This window comes from Meleagris gallopavo, chromosome 3 (assembly GCF_905368555.1).
Source record: "Meleagris gallopavo chromosome 3, MGAL_WU_HG_1.1, whole genome shotgun sequence".
Classification (NCBI taxonomy): Eukaryota; Metazoa; Chordata; class Aves; order Galliformes; family Phasianidae; genus Meleagris; species Meleagris gallopavo.
Window position 1 is genome coordinate 36,511,621 of NC_139406.1, and position 17,041 is coordinate 36,528,661.

At 34.8% G+C, this 17,041-nt stretch overlaps 1 protein-coding gene across 4 annotated transcripts in view; it reads right to left on the reverse strand.

Moving 5' to 3' along the window:
* ZNF236 (zinc finger protein 236) overlaps nucleotides 1–17,041 on the reverse strand; it is a 68,267-nt gene that overhangs the window by 11,095 nt on the left and 40,131 nt on the right. For 2 of the 4 annotated variants that reach the window (XM_085220656.1, XM_085220659.1), the window contains exons 17-29: nucleotides 13,834–13,985; nucleotides 12,618–12,724; nucleotides 12,373–12,524; nucleotides 12,047–12,259; nucleotides 11,261–11,540; nucleotides 10,703–10,806; nucleotides 8,215–8,580; nucleotides 6,781–6,926; nucleotides 5,249–5,492; nucleotides 4,663–4,842; nucleotides 3,630–3,782; nucleotides 3,206–3,396; nucleotides 945–1,076 (exon numbers count right to left, since the gene is read on the reverse strand). In XM_085220656.1, coding sequence (XP_085076782.1) covers nucleotides 945–1,076; nucleotides 3,206–3,396; nucleotides 3,630–3,782; nucleotides 4,663–4,842; nucleotides 5,249–5,492; nucleotides 6,781–6,926; nucleotides 8,215–8,580; nucleotides 10,703–10,806; nucleotides 11,261–11,540; nucleotides 12,047–12,259; nucleotides 12,373–12,524; nucleotides 12,618–12,724; nucleotides 13,834–13,985 — 2,420 coding nt within the window. The remainder of the gene's footprint in view (nucleotides 1–944; nucleotides 1,077–3,205; nucleotides 3,397–3,629; nucleotides 3,783–4,662; nucleotides 4,843–5,248; nucleotides 5,493–6,780; nucleotides 6,927–8,214; nucleotides 8,581–10,702; nucleotides 10,807–11,260; nucleotides 11,541–12,046; nucleotides 12,260–12,372; nucleotides 12,525–12,617; nucleotides 12,725–13,833; nucleotides 13,986–17,041) is intronic. The other 2 variants (XM_085220657.1, XM_085220660.1) reach the window with 2 other exon arrangements.

Genomic DNA, 17,041 nt, shown 5'->3' on the forward strand with positions numbered 1-17,041 from the left:
GCCCCTATGCAGAACTCCACGCAATCCCACTATGATCTTGTTGTCCTGTCCTAAAAAGCCTTGTGTGTATTCTACCTTCTTTCTGTGATTCCCATCAGATTGCAGACTGTATGCATACCTCCAGTTGCATCTATCAGTGTACAGACATGCCAGAGAGGTATGCATTTTTGACAATTTTCCAAGAAGCTTGAGGGAGTTTCCTCTACTATTTTGTCATCTCACTACCTTTATGAGCATAAACTCGAATAGGGTCCCCTCTTTTCAAGCCTTTTTTATGTTCAAAGTTTCTCTCATATCAGTTACAACTTGCCTACATATTGACCTCTGTTTGCCAATCCAGTGCCCCACTTCTTTTGACTGTTATTCATCACCTGCCTCTACCATACTTCTCAGTTTAGAGATCACGTTACCAGGCTGGATAAAAATATTAATTCTACCTTCAACAAGACAAGTCTGAGTTACCCCTGCTGATATTAGTACTGACATTACTCATGTATAACAGCCTGTGGAAACTCAAAACACCTAAGTTGAAAAGTCTATACTCCATTGTTAAACCAATTTGGCTGAAAAACAACAACAAAAAAACAGAAAGAAAAGATATAGCAATAGGTGCTGCTTTTTCCCACAGCTCTTAACTTCATTTATTTTTATTATCTAACAATAGATAATAAAAAATTTGGATTTTTTACTTGGATTTTTTTGGAGAAAACTGCTGAGTACACATTGCTACAGTTCGTAGAAAAACACATTATTAAATGCATTTCTCTTCTTTTTCAGCTCAAAACTTAAACACAATCTGAGTGACTAGGAAGTCACAATGAACCTCTTCCCAGTGCTCTTACTTGGGAATGACATCAGCCCTCCTGCATCAGTATACAAAAGAATTATTCTAATATTTTTATTAATAACATTCTTTACCCACAAGAGAAATATACTGTATCTACCTGATATGTTATTTCATCAGAGTTTGTAGTTGCTGAATGGGGCGTATGGCTCACCAGTATGACTTGCTGTGAGCCTGACCCACTTTGGCCAGCGAGACTGGAATCTGCAAGTATAGCAGGGAACTGCTGACCCTGTCAAAGAGAGAAGGGAAAAAAAGAAAAAAAAGGAAGAGTAACTACATTTAAATAACTAATTGCAGTCACGCAAGTTATTTTTATACCTCCAAACTACTACTTTTTTTTCCTTGAAAAAGACCATGACAATTTATTTGAACAATTGCTACAAGCTTTCCCTTTTCTTCTCCAATTTAAAATATACCAAGGTAAGTGTAAAAACAATTGGAAGTCCATAAAAGCAAAAATTCTAATTTTTCCCAGTCTTGCATCAATTGCTGCACGTTTCAGCCTTCCTTCATCTTTTGCCTCTTCAGATGATGCTTTCCATAACGCTATCTTTTGCTTTTTTGTGTGGTCTTCCCACAGATTTTTCCTTTTTTAAATCTATTAATTAAACGTACTTCTGAAATACATGAAGTCAAAATATAAAATAAATTAAGTTTCAGAATTCTTAAAATTACGCTACTTCTATTTCTACATTACCATTAAAGACTTCTACATCTCCCATGTGAATGCATATTACACACTACCAACCCATTTATCAAGATTCATACTACATACAGTGCGCTTGTGCAGCACCCAATTTTTTACTTGACTTAGTATTAAGAGTAGTGTCTGTCTTATTAATAAACATCAACACTTTTAAATCTACATTGTTTAAATTTAATTACAAATTCTGAAATAAAACTATACGTTGCTTCTTTACTCTGCAATGTGAAAAATTCTCAACAGTTCACAAGAATCATGCAAGAAGCCTTCCCGAAACCTTTTCTTGACTTTGGCTTTTGATGACACTACAAAAATCTTACATTATGATAAAAATGAAATTAATACTGAAACTGCTTGGGAGATGATAGTCATATGGCATTATTCTTGTGTAACTTCTTGTAACTTTACCTCTTTAATCATAGAATGTCTTGGGTTGGAAGGGGCCTTCTGGTTTTAACCCACTTTCCGTGGGCAAGAATATATTCCATGAGATCAAAGCCCCATCCTACCTGGCTTTGGATATCTCCAGAAATGTGGCACCCACAGCTTCTCTGGGCAGCCCCTGTGCCTCATCACCCTCTGAGTGAAGAATTTCCCCCTAACGTCTAATCTAAATCTCTTATTTAACTTCAAACCTGTTTCCCCTTATCCTCTCACTATTAGGCCATGTAAAAAAAGTCAGTTTCCATCTTTTTCATAAGCCCCCTTTAAGTATTAAAAGGGCACAATACAATCTCCCCAAAGCCTTCTCTTCTCCAGGCTTAACATCCCCAGTTCTCAGCCTCTCTTTCATAGCAGAGGTGCTCCAGCTCTCTAATCATCTCCATGGCCCTAATCTGGATCAATTTCCAGACAACATAATCTAAACACTTCCGTGTTGCTTTGAAGAGACCTGTTGCAATTTCTATTCAGTTAATATGTTCTCAAGCATGCTCAAGGTAAAATAATGATCTTATTTAGGTCTCCAGGATGCAGGACCTCAAGGAAGGTACTACACCACCACAGTCTTCATAATGCGTCCTATTATTAAAGATTAACTATTCCTCCTCAGATAAATTTAAAATTGTTTTTCAGTTATCTCCAACACAGCTTCTTGTTTTGATCATACTGTCCTATCTTTTGAAGAGCAGGGATTAAAAAAAAATCCAACACATTAAGAATGACAACAAATTAATTTCACTCAGGACAATAAAGGACAAAGATACAGACAAAGTTTAACCAGAAGAAAAACACAAAGCAAAAAGATAATAATCTTTTTTATTATCTATCCTGCATGTACCTTACCATAGGTAGATTTGCTATTAACATTTCTGAAACGTTTTTATTTTTACTGCAGCACTTATGCCAATCCTTGAGAAAATAACATCTACCAGCTTTACGATTAGGTACCCACAGCAAATACTCTTTACTCATTCCCCTTTTTATTTACAGAGGAAAACAAAAAAAAAAAAGCTACAATTAGAAGTCATTAAGTTTCTCATATTTTTAAGATTTTGACAGCTTTTGCCTTCTAAAGAAGTTACAGCACTCATATATAAAACCAGCTTATCACAAAAAAATTGATCTCAAAATTATTTTCTAAGAAAAATCCTAGATTCCAGCCCTCTAAGACAATAATGCTGGTTTATCTGTCAGTTCAGAAAAACACTTCTTACCTGTGATGTGATATTAAGTGTAACTGCATCGAGACCACCTGACAACATTCCCTGAGTATCAGCAAGAGTTAAAGTGACACTACCATCTCCTCCAACTCCTGATGAAGACATGACCAAATTCTGGGCAGAAACTGCAGATTGAGATATGGGTGTTGTTGAAGGAAGGTTTGTTCCAGTTGTTGTATTAAGCTCTGGAATATATGCAAAATAAAAACAAATAAAAACAAACAATCTACAGATTATTCTAGGGGTAGGCATTTCCTTCTTGTTCTGTGGATAATTTAAATTGGTACAGCAATTTAAAACTTGTGAGAAAACATCTAAATCTTGTTACTTAACTGTAGTGTGCAAGATTGTATTATTCCTGCCTAACACTTATTTTTTAACAAACTTATTTTTTGTTAGAAAATCACTGGAAGCGTACCTGGAGCATTTAGTGAAGTGCCCTGAGAAAGAAGGTGGTCGTTGCTTATAGTTAATGTTGCACCTGTACTCTGACTGTTGATGGTTGGTGCTGTCAGCCTTAAGCTACTATTCAGATCACTGCTTCCAGAATTATGCTGAATAAGGTCTTGACCTAAACAGAAATTAGTCCTATTACAGCAGAAATATCTCAACATTATTCTATTACTATACTCTATTAAAAAAGTGATCATAAATTAAAAGCAGAAGATAAAACCAAAACAAGATTCACTTCTTTACATGCACATTTTTACACAAAACTTCAACATGTTCTTAATATAGGCTCAGAAAGCAATATACAGAGGAATACCTGTACTTCTTAATACATAGACAAATATTGATCTTAAATTCAAGGCATGAACTTCATGAAACTATACAAGCTAGCAAACTAAAGGCTAATAGTTAAAATACTGGATCTATTTAAGAAATGTAATTAAACAAAAGTGTCTTTGGGAAAGTGGACTGCTAACTATATTGTACATAAAATCCGTTTCCTAAAGGCAGTAAAGATAGTCTAAATGTGTTTAAAGACAACTAGAGTACTAACTACTTTCTACAGAGACTGAAGAGTACACATCCAAGGACGGTCAGAACATGTATTGGAATATGCATTGGAACAGGTACGTAAGTAAATTTAGATTAAATAAACTCAACCCCAATGCCTGCCTTGAGCTGCTTGCTCCTATCCCACCAAGTATTACCCAGGAGTTGGACTAAGCCAAATGAGTCACAGCAAGGAAATAAGAACTGCATACACAAACTCTCCCCTCAAGAAATATCTGTTGAAATTAGACTATGTATAAAACAGGGAACTGATCTAACATTCTACTCACTGCAATTGAATTTGGTTTTCAAAGGTAGATTTAGAAAACACTTTTTAAAGCTGATGAATATAAAAAGGAATGCAGCTGACAGCAAAAATATGCTCAAATACTGTACTAGCTAGCCTATGAAACAGAGATCTGGTACCACTAAAAATCATTAGAAATACCAACCAGATATTGTAAGAGTGATTTCTTGAGGACTTCCTGATGAGCTTGCAGTAGTAGAACCTGTAGCATGAGCTAGAACTTGACTCAAACTGGAATTATTTATGGTCAATGTTATCTCGTGTTGTCCATTTGAAGATGACACCATACCCTGTGAAGTCATGACTTGGGAGATGTCCTGTGTACCTAAATACAAAAAGGTATAATGAAAATTTCTATAAATATCCTTTCTTTACAATATATATTTTGTAAAACTACAATTACAACATTATTTTTTTAACTACTATAAAAGACTTAGCCAAGGTAAGATGCTAAAACTTGTAATCTAACGGAGAAATTGTTTCTACAGTCTAATTTCTAAATCAATGAACATGTATAGCTTTTATGTGTCTAAAAGCTATACATGTTCATTGATTTCGTAGCATGCATTATGAAAACTTTGTATTCAAAAGTGATAACAAAGTTGCAGGATTTGACAAATATGCTGTTACAAGAAGCCTATATCCAACTTACTACATGAAGTATTAAAAAAAAATGCGTAATAAAATTAATGCCAAAGAATTCAAAGCATAAGACTAGTGGCACTACTTACCACTAGCACTGGTCGTCAGCACAGACTCTTGCTCAGATAGGGATCCAATTGTCATGTTAGCTGAAGATGTTACTGTAGGCTGCAAAGAGAGGCCTGATATAGGCTGAATAACCACATTAGCTGGCACTGCATTTTCTGTTGTCTGGAGGGAGGGATTCTGTGGAGCCATACTGGGATCTCCAGTTAGTTGCTGAGCAAGTATATTACTCTGCTGTAAGGTTTGCTGTAGAATGCTTGGATCAATCTGAAAAACAAATTCTCAATCTGATCAATCTGACTTAATAAATCTGGGTTACATGAGTATTTATAACAAATCCAGAATTCAAAAAGGTGAATTTGGAATATATACTATTTAAAATTACTATTAAGAAAATTAAACAAAATTTTGAAGTATCTATATGTAGAATGTCTATTCAACTTCCATGTTTGGGAAATCATGATCACAGCTACAAAAAGGCATACTGGGTACCAACTATATTGGCCTTTTGTAGTGCCTTATAGTTGCATGCACAGCTTAGCGCTCTCAAGTCATCGAAAGTGAAAAGGCAAGGAGCAGAAGGGAAAAACACCATCAGCAATGATCTGTTTTTCAGCCTTTATGGGTCCTAAAAATCCCAGTTCACCAGAAAATCTCTGTTTTCAATATTCAAACATACAGTTTTCTTTGGGATGAGTGTTTGTGAATTAAGGAAAACAAAACTACTTCCTTTATTTTTAGCTATAAACTTTTTAAGAAAACAGACTTCAAATGAACCAATGCAACTCAGAAGATGATCTTTCCTTGACCTAGGATTTGGACATGGAGGTCACCAGAGGTCTTTTCCAGCCTCAAAACAAGTCTCTGATACTAAACAAACCCAATTTTAAACTGTTCTTTTTGTTCATTTTGAATTTTCAAATTCAATAATCTCACCTTCTTTTATGTAAAGTATTTCTATAGTTCATTTTACAAGTTCAAATGGCATTTGAATTGTGAATCTAAATATTTAAAACTAGACAAATAACGCAAGTGTCATGGTAAGGAAAATTCTTAGCAACATCTGGGTTCTTCTGTTTTGAGAAGGAGGGTGACTGGGAGGTTGCCTAAAACGTTTTTTAAAATGAAAAGACAAAATGCTATTAAAAGAAATATATATATATATATTTCTTTTAATAGCATTTATTTATTTATTTATTTATATATATAAATAAAATCCATATATATATATATATATTTATTTTTATATATATATATATATATATATATATATATATATATATATATATATATATATAATCCATATATATATATGGATTTTCAAGAAATCTGTCAAAATCCCAGAGAGAGGGACAAAATCTGAAAAATTTGAAGAGAAAAAAGCTAAAACAAAAATCCCACCATGCACCTAAGTTTTAACATGATACAACTGAAACAGCATAGAACTGTCAGATGTCTCACTCAAAAGTACTACTTCAGAAGTACATATACTTATTAAACTTCCTTCAGTCTTCAAACTGACTCTACAAAACCAAATAAACTGAAAGCAACCTACCTGTAATGTTATGTTGTTAATACTAGCAGCATCTATTCCAGAGATTTGAACATTTTGTCCAACGAGATTAGCAGCAAGTTGTAACTGTATTCCTTCAAGAGTGGCCAAGCTACCATCTGTCAAGGACACAGTTAAGTCACCTCCAGCTACCAAAGAAAACAGTTGCATTATGTTTTTCTTTATCATTACTGACCGCCTCTTTTAGCTTGCTTATTTTTATAAACAAAAGCAATACAGAAATCACACATGCACACTTCTGTGTGTCATTTCAATGTTCTAGCTGGCTAGTCTAAAATTTTATAAATTCCATGTCATTTAGGAATAGGTATTATTTAAGCAGTAGCTGGCATCTTCCAAAACAAGAACCACTCCAAAGCATCTTTGATAATAAATCTGGAGAAATTTGCTTTAAATGCTCCTAAGTGTATTCTATCCCAAAAAACAAGCAGCAATTGTACACACAAGGTGTGTGCATTCTGACCCTTAACACACGTGAGAGTTGTTACCATATTTATACATAGCACATAAATACTGTTCAAGGAAACTATGGATATTCTACATAATCACATGGATGGAAAAAAAAAGTGCATTAGCATTTGAAAATTGAAATCTTGGCAACTTAGAAAGCTAATGTTAAAAATTGAAGAGACTACCTCTACAAAAGCTCCCAAAAGGTGGAAAGATCACCTCACGTTTGAGATACAATCTCCAAAGACACCTTTATTATGATCAACTAGCATCCTTTGGTGGATGTCCCAAAAATCATCCTTTTTTGTGAATATCTTTCGCATAAAAACATCTTCGTAAGAAATATCTACTCACGGCACAATGCAAACCACTAGCCTGGATTTCAGAAGTTTACTGCCTCTTCCTTGGATTTCTGAGCATACTATAAATGCCTCATTCTGTTCACTCAGAATTCCAATCAAAAGGTAGTTTCATAGCAAGGTATCACTCCGGTATTTAACTCTAGTAATCCGAGCTCATCTTGTGATTTACTCTAAACAGTTACCTAAATCCAGCCAAATGAGTTTGGAAGATACTGGTAAATGTTATTTGAAAAGTTTGATTTATGATAAATGTGGTATTAATAATCATTTTGCTTCTTCCCTTATTAGGAAAAGGCAAGAATATTACCAAAAAGAATACAAGTAGTCTACCTGTTTATTATCAGCATTTTTTTTTTCCTTTCTACAGTTCAACATCACAGCAGACCTGCAGAGAACCTTCTAGGTTAACTGTAAGTACCATAACATTTTCACTTTCATTCTAAAATAAATTTCTATTTATGTCATCACTGTGCATCAAGTTATCAACGCAATACAACACTTACCTGTTTGGAAGTAGCGTTTGGTATAAGTTTCTGAACTCTAACAGAAAACAAAGTTCAGTACTTGATTTAAATACCACCACCAAAAAGTCATCCATTTTTACCTGACACGGAAGCAGGCAGGATAGCCTGGCCCACAAGTCCTTGTTGAAGTAAATTTTGATCAAACTGACTTGTCAAAACAGAGTTATTCATGATGAAAACATTAGGATCTGTTGAAGACGAATTAAGAAGACTGACTGGCTGCAGTCCCTCAGCTGAAGTGCGGGCAACAGGCTTCCTAACCTTCTTTGTTTCTGGTTTATAATGACACTGTATGTGAGTTTTTCTGCGCCCAGAAGTGCGAAACCGTAAATCACAGTGTGGACATTTAAATGGTTTTGCTCCTGTATGCAGACGCATGTGGACTTTTAGACTTCCTTTTGTAGAAAAAGAATTACTGCACACATGACAACTGAAGAGCTTCTGACCTGGAAAAAAAAAAAAACATAAATCAGAATAACTCTAAAATTCAACAGCCCTGTACCAACAATTTAAGAAAATACTGATTCTAAACTATTTTGAAAAGAAAGAATTTGAAATAACTAGCCTTTTTCTTTATAATTTTGGTTGTTTTTCAAATGAACCAGTAGCCTAAATCAAGTCTATCTTTACTTCCTCTTAATTTCTGAAACTCACTTTATTTTTCATTCAGAATCTTAATAGGTCACCTTGAGGCCTCTTATCTTCATTAACATCTGTCAAATTCCTCACTAACCAAGTAGTTTAAAAAAAAAAACCTCAATTTGAGAAAAAGAGACAAGGAACCTACTTTCTGGTCAGAACTGCACTACTATAATCTGGTGATGTTTGTTATTTACAGTTGATAATGAGATCACAAAAAGAATCAGGGCATGCAGTTTCTCCTATTGAATTCTACGTCTCATTTATACAGAAGAATTTCCCATCAAATTCCTGAATTATAGTTCAACCTATTTCAGATTATAGATTTAGGTTATACTGATGTCACATTTAGCTCAACAAAAACAAAATCTCTGGCAGCATTCAAGTTCAGCAGAAACAACCTAAGAATAACATAAACCAATGTAGTTCATGAAGACAACTAAGGCACTGATTGCAAGCACAGGCATCTCCCACATTAAGAATACCACGGAAAAAAACATTTTCCAGTCTTTCCCACTAAAACCAAACCTGGGGAAAAAAAAGGGCAGGGTGGAATGGAGAACAAGGGAACAGCGGATGCATTAACATCAAAACAGTTCAACTGGCATTTGGATAATGCCCTTAATAATACGCTTTCACTTCTGTTTAGCCCTGAAGCAATCAGACAGTTGGACTTGATCTTTGTAGGTCCCTTCCAAGTGAACTACTCTATTCTAAAGAGTGAAAAGTAAACCCAACATCTGAAGTCCTGTTTAAACAGAAGGTTAAATATTCAATTTAAAACCTGACGTGATTTTTATAAAAATACCAAAATTCTGGAGAGTGACAAGAATGGATGGACTGGAATGTTGGACTTCAACTATGAATAGGGATCTAAGGGTCAAAACAGAAACTTAGAGGGAAGACTATTACAAACTGGCATGAAAGATGTATACAAATGCCAAGTGCTAAAATAGCATCAAAGTGTAATTAAGTGTACTTTATTGCATCTACAAGATTATGTCATACTGCTTGCTACCCAATTAAATTGTTAAAAGGAACCATTACATACACAAGAAATTAATAAGCAATGAAGCAGAACTATAATAACGTGTGTTATGCCACTATGTTGTATATGCTAAATCAAAATGAGATGCTGGGAGTAAGTATTTAGCCAAAGAACCAAATCTCACAACCTTCAACCCTATGTAAGACCTGGTTTTATGTATTACAATGAAAGGTTTATGTATAGTAACCACAGAACAAAGGCCAACAGCACACATTAGAAAGCCCCCTCCCTGGAAGCATTCAAAGCAAGGCTGGATGGGACGTGGTCTAGAGGGAGGTACTGCTGACTACAGCTGTGGGACTGGAACTGAATGATCTTAAAGGTCCCTGCCAACTCAAACCATTGTAATAAGATAACTGAAACGAAGCATAGTTGAAGCACTTGCTCAAAGAAATTTAAAACAATCACCTCAAATCTTAAGTTTTTGCAAACAATGTAGCATTTTTAAAGACCAACACAAACTCAAACGTCAACAATTTTTAACACTTAATTTTATAAATTATTATTATTATTTTTAACTCCACCCTCTTGCTCAGGAAAATCATTTTGCACTGAGATATCACCACTAATTTATAATTAAATTACTACAGACATATATATATATATATATATTCTCTCTCTCTCTCTCTCTCTCTATATATAATATAATATATATATTATATATACATATATATATATTCTCCATGAGCATTATTATGGTATTCTGAATAAACCATACGATTAACTCGATGATGCTGTAAGCACCAAATGTCACCTAGCAATGGCACTCATGTCATTTTCCCACATCACACCGAAATACATAATCCCTTCCAAAACCTTCAAGCTAACACAGCTATGAAAGCAACTGGTTTCTCAACAAAGACATTCAAAATCATACTGACCTGTATGCGTTTTAACATGACAATCTAGAGTGGATTTTACAGTGAAACTCTTCCCACATTCTTCACACTTATACGGCTTCTCTCCAGTATGGATACGAACATGCCTAATAATTCCAAAATACACACACGTGAATTTCTGTCCTTCTGTCAGCTTCTACAAATATTTTCTACATTACTAATTTTAGAAATCCTCAACGATTAATATCAGCATTACAGTAAGCAGAACAACTAAGGAAGACAATACAAACTTACACAATTTGTCAAACTGGAAGAATATTTTTTATATGCATGTCCTGTTTTAAGAAAAAATAGTTTTCTCTAAAACTGTAAAAAAATGTTTTAATAGTGTAGGAAACCAGAAACATGAAAAGGCTGTTCTACTCAGATACAGAACACGCAACAATTTCATACATATTTTAAACCATTCTGAAAAAGATAAATTTACATAAACATGAGTCAAGCCTTAGCTTAGGCATAAAGTTAAAATGATCTGTTACTAACAAGTGTCTGGCAAAGAATTTAGAAAATTGAAAGATACAAAAGTTTTCTATTTCTTACCTGACTAAATCACTGGGCTTTTTAAAGCTTTTGGGGCAGTAACTACAACAGTTGGCATATTTAGGCTCTGCTTCCAATTCTGCCTGCTTATCTTTGATCTCACTAATTCTGTCTTTCTCTGCAGCAGACTGAACAAGAACTTTTTCTGAGACAGTAGCACTTTCTCGAGGCCTAATTTTTGCCAATTCTGCTGTTTCCTCTTCTGTAAAAGTTATGACACCAGGACGAGATTTTCTGGAAGCTCTTTCAGAATTTTCATCATCATCTTCAACACATGCAACTACAAAAAAAAATAATACATATACATATTTATACACACATACACGCATGTATTTTTAGTTTAATCTGTCAGTTGAAATTACAAAAACGAAATGCTTGTTATAAATACATTATTAAATACAAGGCCACTGTGCAGCCCATGCTTCCATTTAATCTCTTTAAGAGATCTAACTATGTGTATTTCTTTAAAATAACACTAGATTTATTACTCCTGTTTTTACAATAATTAAACACAGGTATAAATTATTTAAAACAAAAGAGTTCTACTTTATTGGCACAAAAAGTCATTATGTAACATACAATACCTTGAGTACACTGGATAGCTTCCCAGCAGACTGACTTCTTAAAACAACTTAGACAAAAAAGCAGTTCCAGCAGCCCTGGATATTAGATGTTACCCATGCATTAAGGTTAATTTATAGCACTATTGTTACAGCATTCGTGTAACCTACTGAAACATTTGTACTTGTTATGTAGTAAGGACTGTAAGAGTAAAAATGAAATTACCTCCCCCTCCTGTTTCTGTAGCTGATGCTACAGCTGAGGAGACTGCTTGATGTTTTTTCATATGCTTTTTGCAGTGAACAGTTGTTCGAAAGCTTTCATCACAGAATGGGCACTTGTAAGGCTTCATGCTCATGTGAGTTGTCATGTGCCTTGTAAGGCTGCCATTAGTTGTGAAGGATGTATTGCAAATGCTACAGCTGAATGCTTTAACTCCTTAAAGTAACAGAAACAAGTAAGTAACATGCAGTTGTTCCGTTTACTTACACAAGTCTGGGTATAGTAAACACTCTGACTTAAGAAAATGTAGAGCTGGCATACTCTGTTACCTGTATGAGTCTTTTCATGTGACTTAAGAACTCCTGAGGAAACAAAGCCACGGCCACATAGTTGGCATTTATAGGGCTTCTCACCAGTATGCGATCGTACATGTTGTTTCAAATGGCTGGATTTCTTAAAACCCTTGTTGCAATATTCACATCTATTAAAACAAAATTATTAGTTGCATACAGTTAGTGGCCATAAGACATCCAGGAAATTCTATGGCTGAACCTAAAAGTAAAGTATAACAAACCTATATGAACGCCTGCTTTGATCTTCACTGTCCTCAAGAAAATGAGGCCTTTGGGTATGCAATTCAAGCTCTTCTTGTGATGACTGATCTTGTATCAAGCGAGCAGTCTAGAAATCAAAGCCTCAAGTAAATTTCAACAACAAAATACTACTACAAAGCCATGCAAGTAGGCAAGGAAAATTAAAGCATTTACAGAAGTAAACATAACAAAGCCAGAGATCTATTCTTTCACAAATTCATGACAAGAAATTGAGTGCAATACAATACCTTAGCTCTTTCATAGGGAGAAGCAGAAAAACGCACATCTACTGAATCAGAATAAACTGTCAAGGTGCATTTACACCTCCTTACAAGTCTAGAAAAAAAAAAGTCTCACATTTTCCTAAATTTTATGGTATTTGAAGGATTAAATTTAACCCTAAAGTAGACTTACTAAGCAGTAGAAGACCTACAATGAGCAGCAAAATACCCATTAATAGTGACAGTCTTCAGTACTTTCTGGAGAAGTTTTTCCTCTGAGAAACAACTACAGAAAAACTCTCCAGAACAACATGTTGTAATGTTTGAAGAAAACTTCAGAGACTGAACTTACTCCAACTTTTTCAGATCCAAAAACCCACCTCCCTTCCTTGACTGGATTTTGATAAAAGAGCTTTAATTCATGCAGTTCAGTATGGTAAAGACAGTCCCATTACTAGATATGGCCTTCATGCTATCTACTGTTAATATAATAAAATGCAAAATTTAAACTGCAAAGTTTTTTTAAGCAACTGATCTGCTTTACAAACTTAACCAGATGAGAACTATGAAAGAACAATGTACTACGTAACCTCAATGAATGATATATTTGTAATGCTTTTATTACTTGATCATACCTTTAATAATTTAGGAATTAGGTAATAATACAATGCAATAATGCAAGATATTTTATAACACTAAGTCACATGAGAAGACTCATAAGGGTTCCTTAGTTCCAGATTTACGATTTAAAAGGATATCATGCTATGAAGTAAAAAGTCTTCAGCAAAGTGTACAATTCTTAATGAAACAAGACCTAATTACAAGCCACACTCCTTTTTCCCAGCTGTTTAACAAAAGCAACCTAGGAAAGATTGTGAAACTTTCCTGATTTGTCAGTTCACATAATCATTTATGAAGAACAAGAAAATCCTCACTGAGCCCAACACAGTGGATTCTGCCATCTAGCAGTACTTACTACATTAATAGCGTCTGTATTAGGAACTTGAAGAAGGGATGGTGGATGGTAACTTGTTGAAAGAGCCTGAGATTCAAGTGTGCTTGAATCCTGCAGCTGCTGTACAGCTGGAAACTGAGTCTGTTGATTGTAGCTCTCATTAACTGCAAACCCTGCCAGAAATATAAAATCACAAGACCAGAAAATACACTGAATTGAACTTTGAATAACACCACATTTCTTGAAGACTACCTTCAAAATAGATAAAATAGTATTACCACACAGTAGTACTCAAATTATATTCTTCATTGCCGAGTGGCAAAATACACAACTGTTGTTGGCGTAATTGCGTAATTGGGTTACTTACCTTTAGCTGGAATTCTATTGGACAATCTCCTCCACAGAAAAACACTGTTTGAAGTTTCTTCAGGGTGCCACAATTACCTTAGAGCCATTGAAATTTTGAATTTCTTGTATGTAAGCATGCATGTGTCAAACAGGTTGACCCATCTCCCTTTATCCATGTTGGTACCACGCTCCCTTAACTACACTGGAAGCCGATCACAAGGATGCAAAGCTCAGTGGGGAGGATGGCGGGTGAGTGGAGGAGATGACCCAATAGGAGAACTCCAGTTTCTGATAAAGTAACCCCACTGTCTCCTACTTTGGATCTCCTCCACATATTCCCACTCTTTAGATAATAGTAAAGTATGGCCTCTCAAAGGCAAACTGCAAAGTAAAAATAAACATTTTCATTCACATTTCCAGTACAAAGATCTGACATTTATTTAGTTTTGTTCTTCTAGAACATCAGATCTTTACCACCTCGTTTTCTAAATGAACGAATGAATGGATTGTATAACTCATTCAAAGCCAGGAAAATATAGCTCAGATTGCAATTTTTTATACTAAGAGACACACTCTTATCAGCCCTTCCAAGCTCTAATACTTTTAACATATATAAATAAACAAGTAAATGTTATGCAGGGGAAAAAGGAGAAACCACAAGTATTTATAATTAATAAGGGTAGTAATTCTATTATTTCTGTGCAGTTTGCCTTCAATGGACAAAAAGGGTGAAGGTTACGAAAACAGGGTAGAAACAAACCTATATCAGATCATCACAGCACCAGAGGCCAAAAAAGCAACACTTAGAGAATGTTTTGAATTACAGAATATCAAACACTGGGATGTGTTAAGTATAAGCAGAAGTTGCTCCAAAAGACATTTTTCACAGCAAAGGAACACCTATCTATATAGAAAAGTAATCTACTTATGTGCTACTGCTTACACCATAGAATGAAAGGTCACAAATGTAAACCAATCTTGAAAGCATCATTAGTTAGGTAGTAATTGAGAACAAAACCTAATGCCACAACTCATGTATTAGATTCTCTCTTAGAACTACCAAGATTATAGGAAATAAAAAGATTCTAGAGACTAAATCTTGTAGCTGAACTACACTTAGTGAAATGACAAACTAAGAGTAGTATGAAGAGCAGCCAGGAAAAGCTTTATGGTCATTAGAGGGCCACTAACTGTTGTTTTCAAACAAAACGTTAGAAGCATTGTTACGGAAAAGTAGTACTTGTACTATATGTGGTAAGAATACAGGCACAAAAAAGAAGACCTCAAGAAACCAAGGGAAAAAGATTCCACTTTCATACCCTCCATAAGAAATGGACATAACTATCAAATGTATAAAGAAACAACAACCTAAAAAAATATGCATACTTTAATCACTATTTTTTACTAACAAAGAAGGAAAAAAGCCATTTTCCCAATACCCGTTTCAATTATTTTAATAATTGTCATTTTCCATATTAATTTTTTTCAGAGATAAAAAAATTCCCAAAGTGCTTAGGAAGCAAAGTTCTGAATTTGGAGTTATTTTGGGACAAACTGAAGAAAGAAACACTACTTCTGAAAGCAGATCAGAGATAAATACAAACCAGATGTATAACAGGAATACATACACATGTTGCTCAGCCCCTAGGCTGAAGGTCAACGTCCACTCAAAATTTGAAAGGATCTGACAACTCTGAATATGTGGACGACAATTGCCACCACCACACTATTTTCACAAAACAATTTTAAAAAGTCTGAGGAGACAGAAGTACAACTAGAGCCTTTAATTTCTCTCATTTTCCATCACTACCTCTCATTTCCCTCAAACTTTTGCCCTACCATTTTTTGCCAAGCAAAGAACAGAAAACAACTTCTGCACTGAAGTTAATAAAGGGAGTCTCATACAACAGTCTTCTAAACTTCAAAAGACTTTTTATGTTCAGTGTAAGTAATCATTTGCAATGTTCACTTCTTCTTGGCTTTGCAACATCACCCAACCTAATCTCTTCTGCACTGATAGAATTTACTGAAAATATAGAATATTCTGTAAATGAGTTTACGAGCAGAGAGGAGAATCAGAAATCAAACTGTATAATGATTCATACAAAATGCATTATCTTGGTTTGTACTGACAACTCAAAGTCTTTGTTTTCCAAACTGACCTGGTCATGAAAATTCTAACATCACAAATGTATCTACATGCACTTCTTGATCCCTGTGGAGATCAGTGACCAGCAATCAAATGTTCTGCAAGTTTGCTACTTAGGCAACTTTTAGAACCAAGAGAACAGCATTCACTGGAATCCCTGTGAGAACAGTTACTCAAAGTGCAGGAGTACCAACTCCTCAGACTGTAAATCAAGTTCTTAAGAAAGCAGAACAGCAGTCTGGTGGCAAGGGCATATTCACATGGGCTACAGAATAACAGTATTTGAAATTCTTGTAGTATTTCAAAAACACTCCCCCCCTTACCACTAATTTAATTATTAACATTCAACCACGTTTCCAGGGAGTTTTCAAAGGAAGAAAGGGTGACACAATCTATATATGAAAACATGTGTGGTGACAGATGTTCAACAACCCAAAGACGTCCTGATAAAAAGATCTATTCAGTTTTTCTGACCTCACTAAAAATGAGGATACCTGGATATGTAAGGTTAGACAGAACACTGCAGTGCTTTTACTGTCCTTCAAGACTACCTAAAACAAATCCCAGATGAAATCAGAAGCACACTCAAAATGTATGCACTTCTTAACAAGTCTGAACATGTCAGAAAGAAACTATCTCAACAAACCAGAAATTCTGTAGAAGTACTGCAAACAAACCTGAAAGAAAGAACAAGTTCTGAGAGGTCTGCGCAGACCTACGCATCAGCCATCT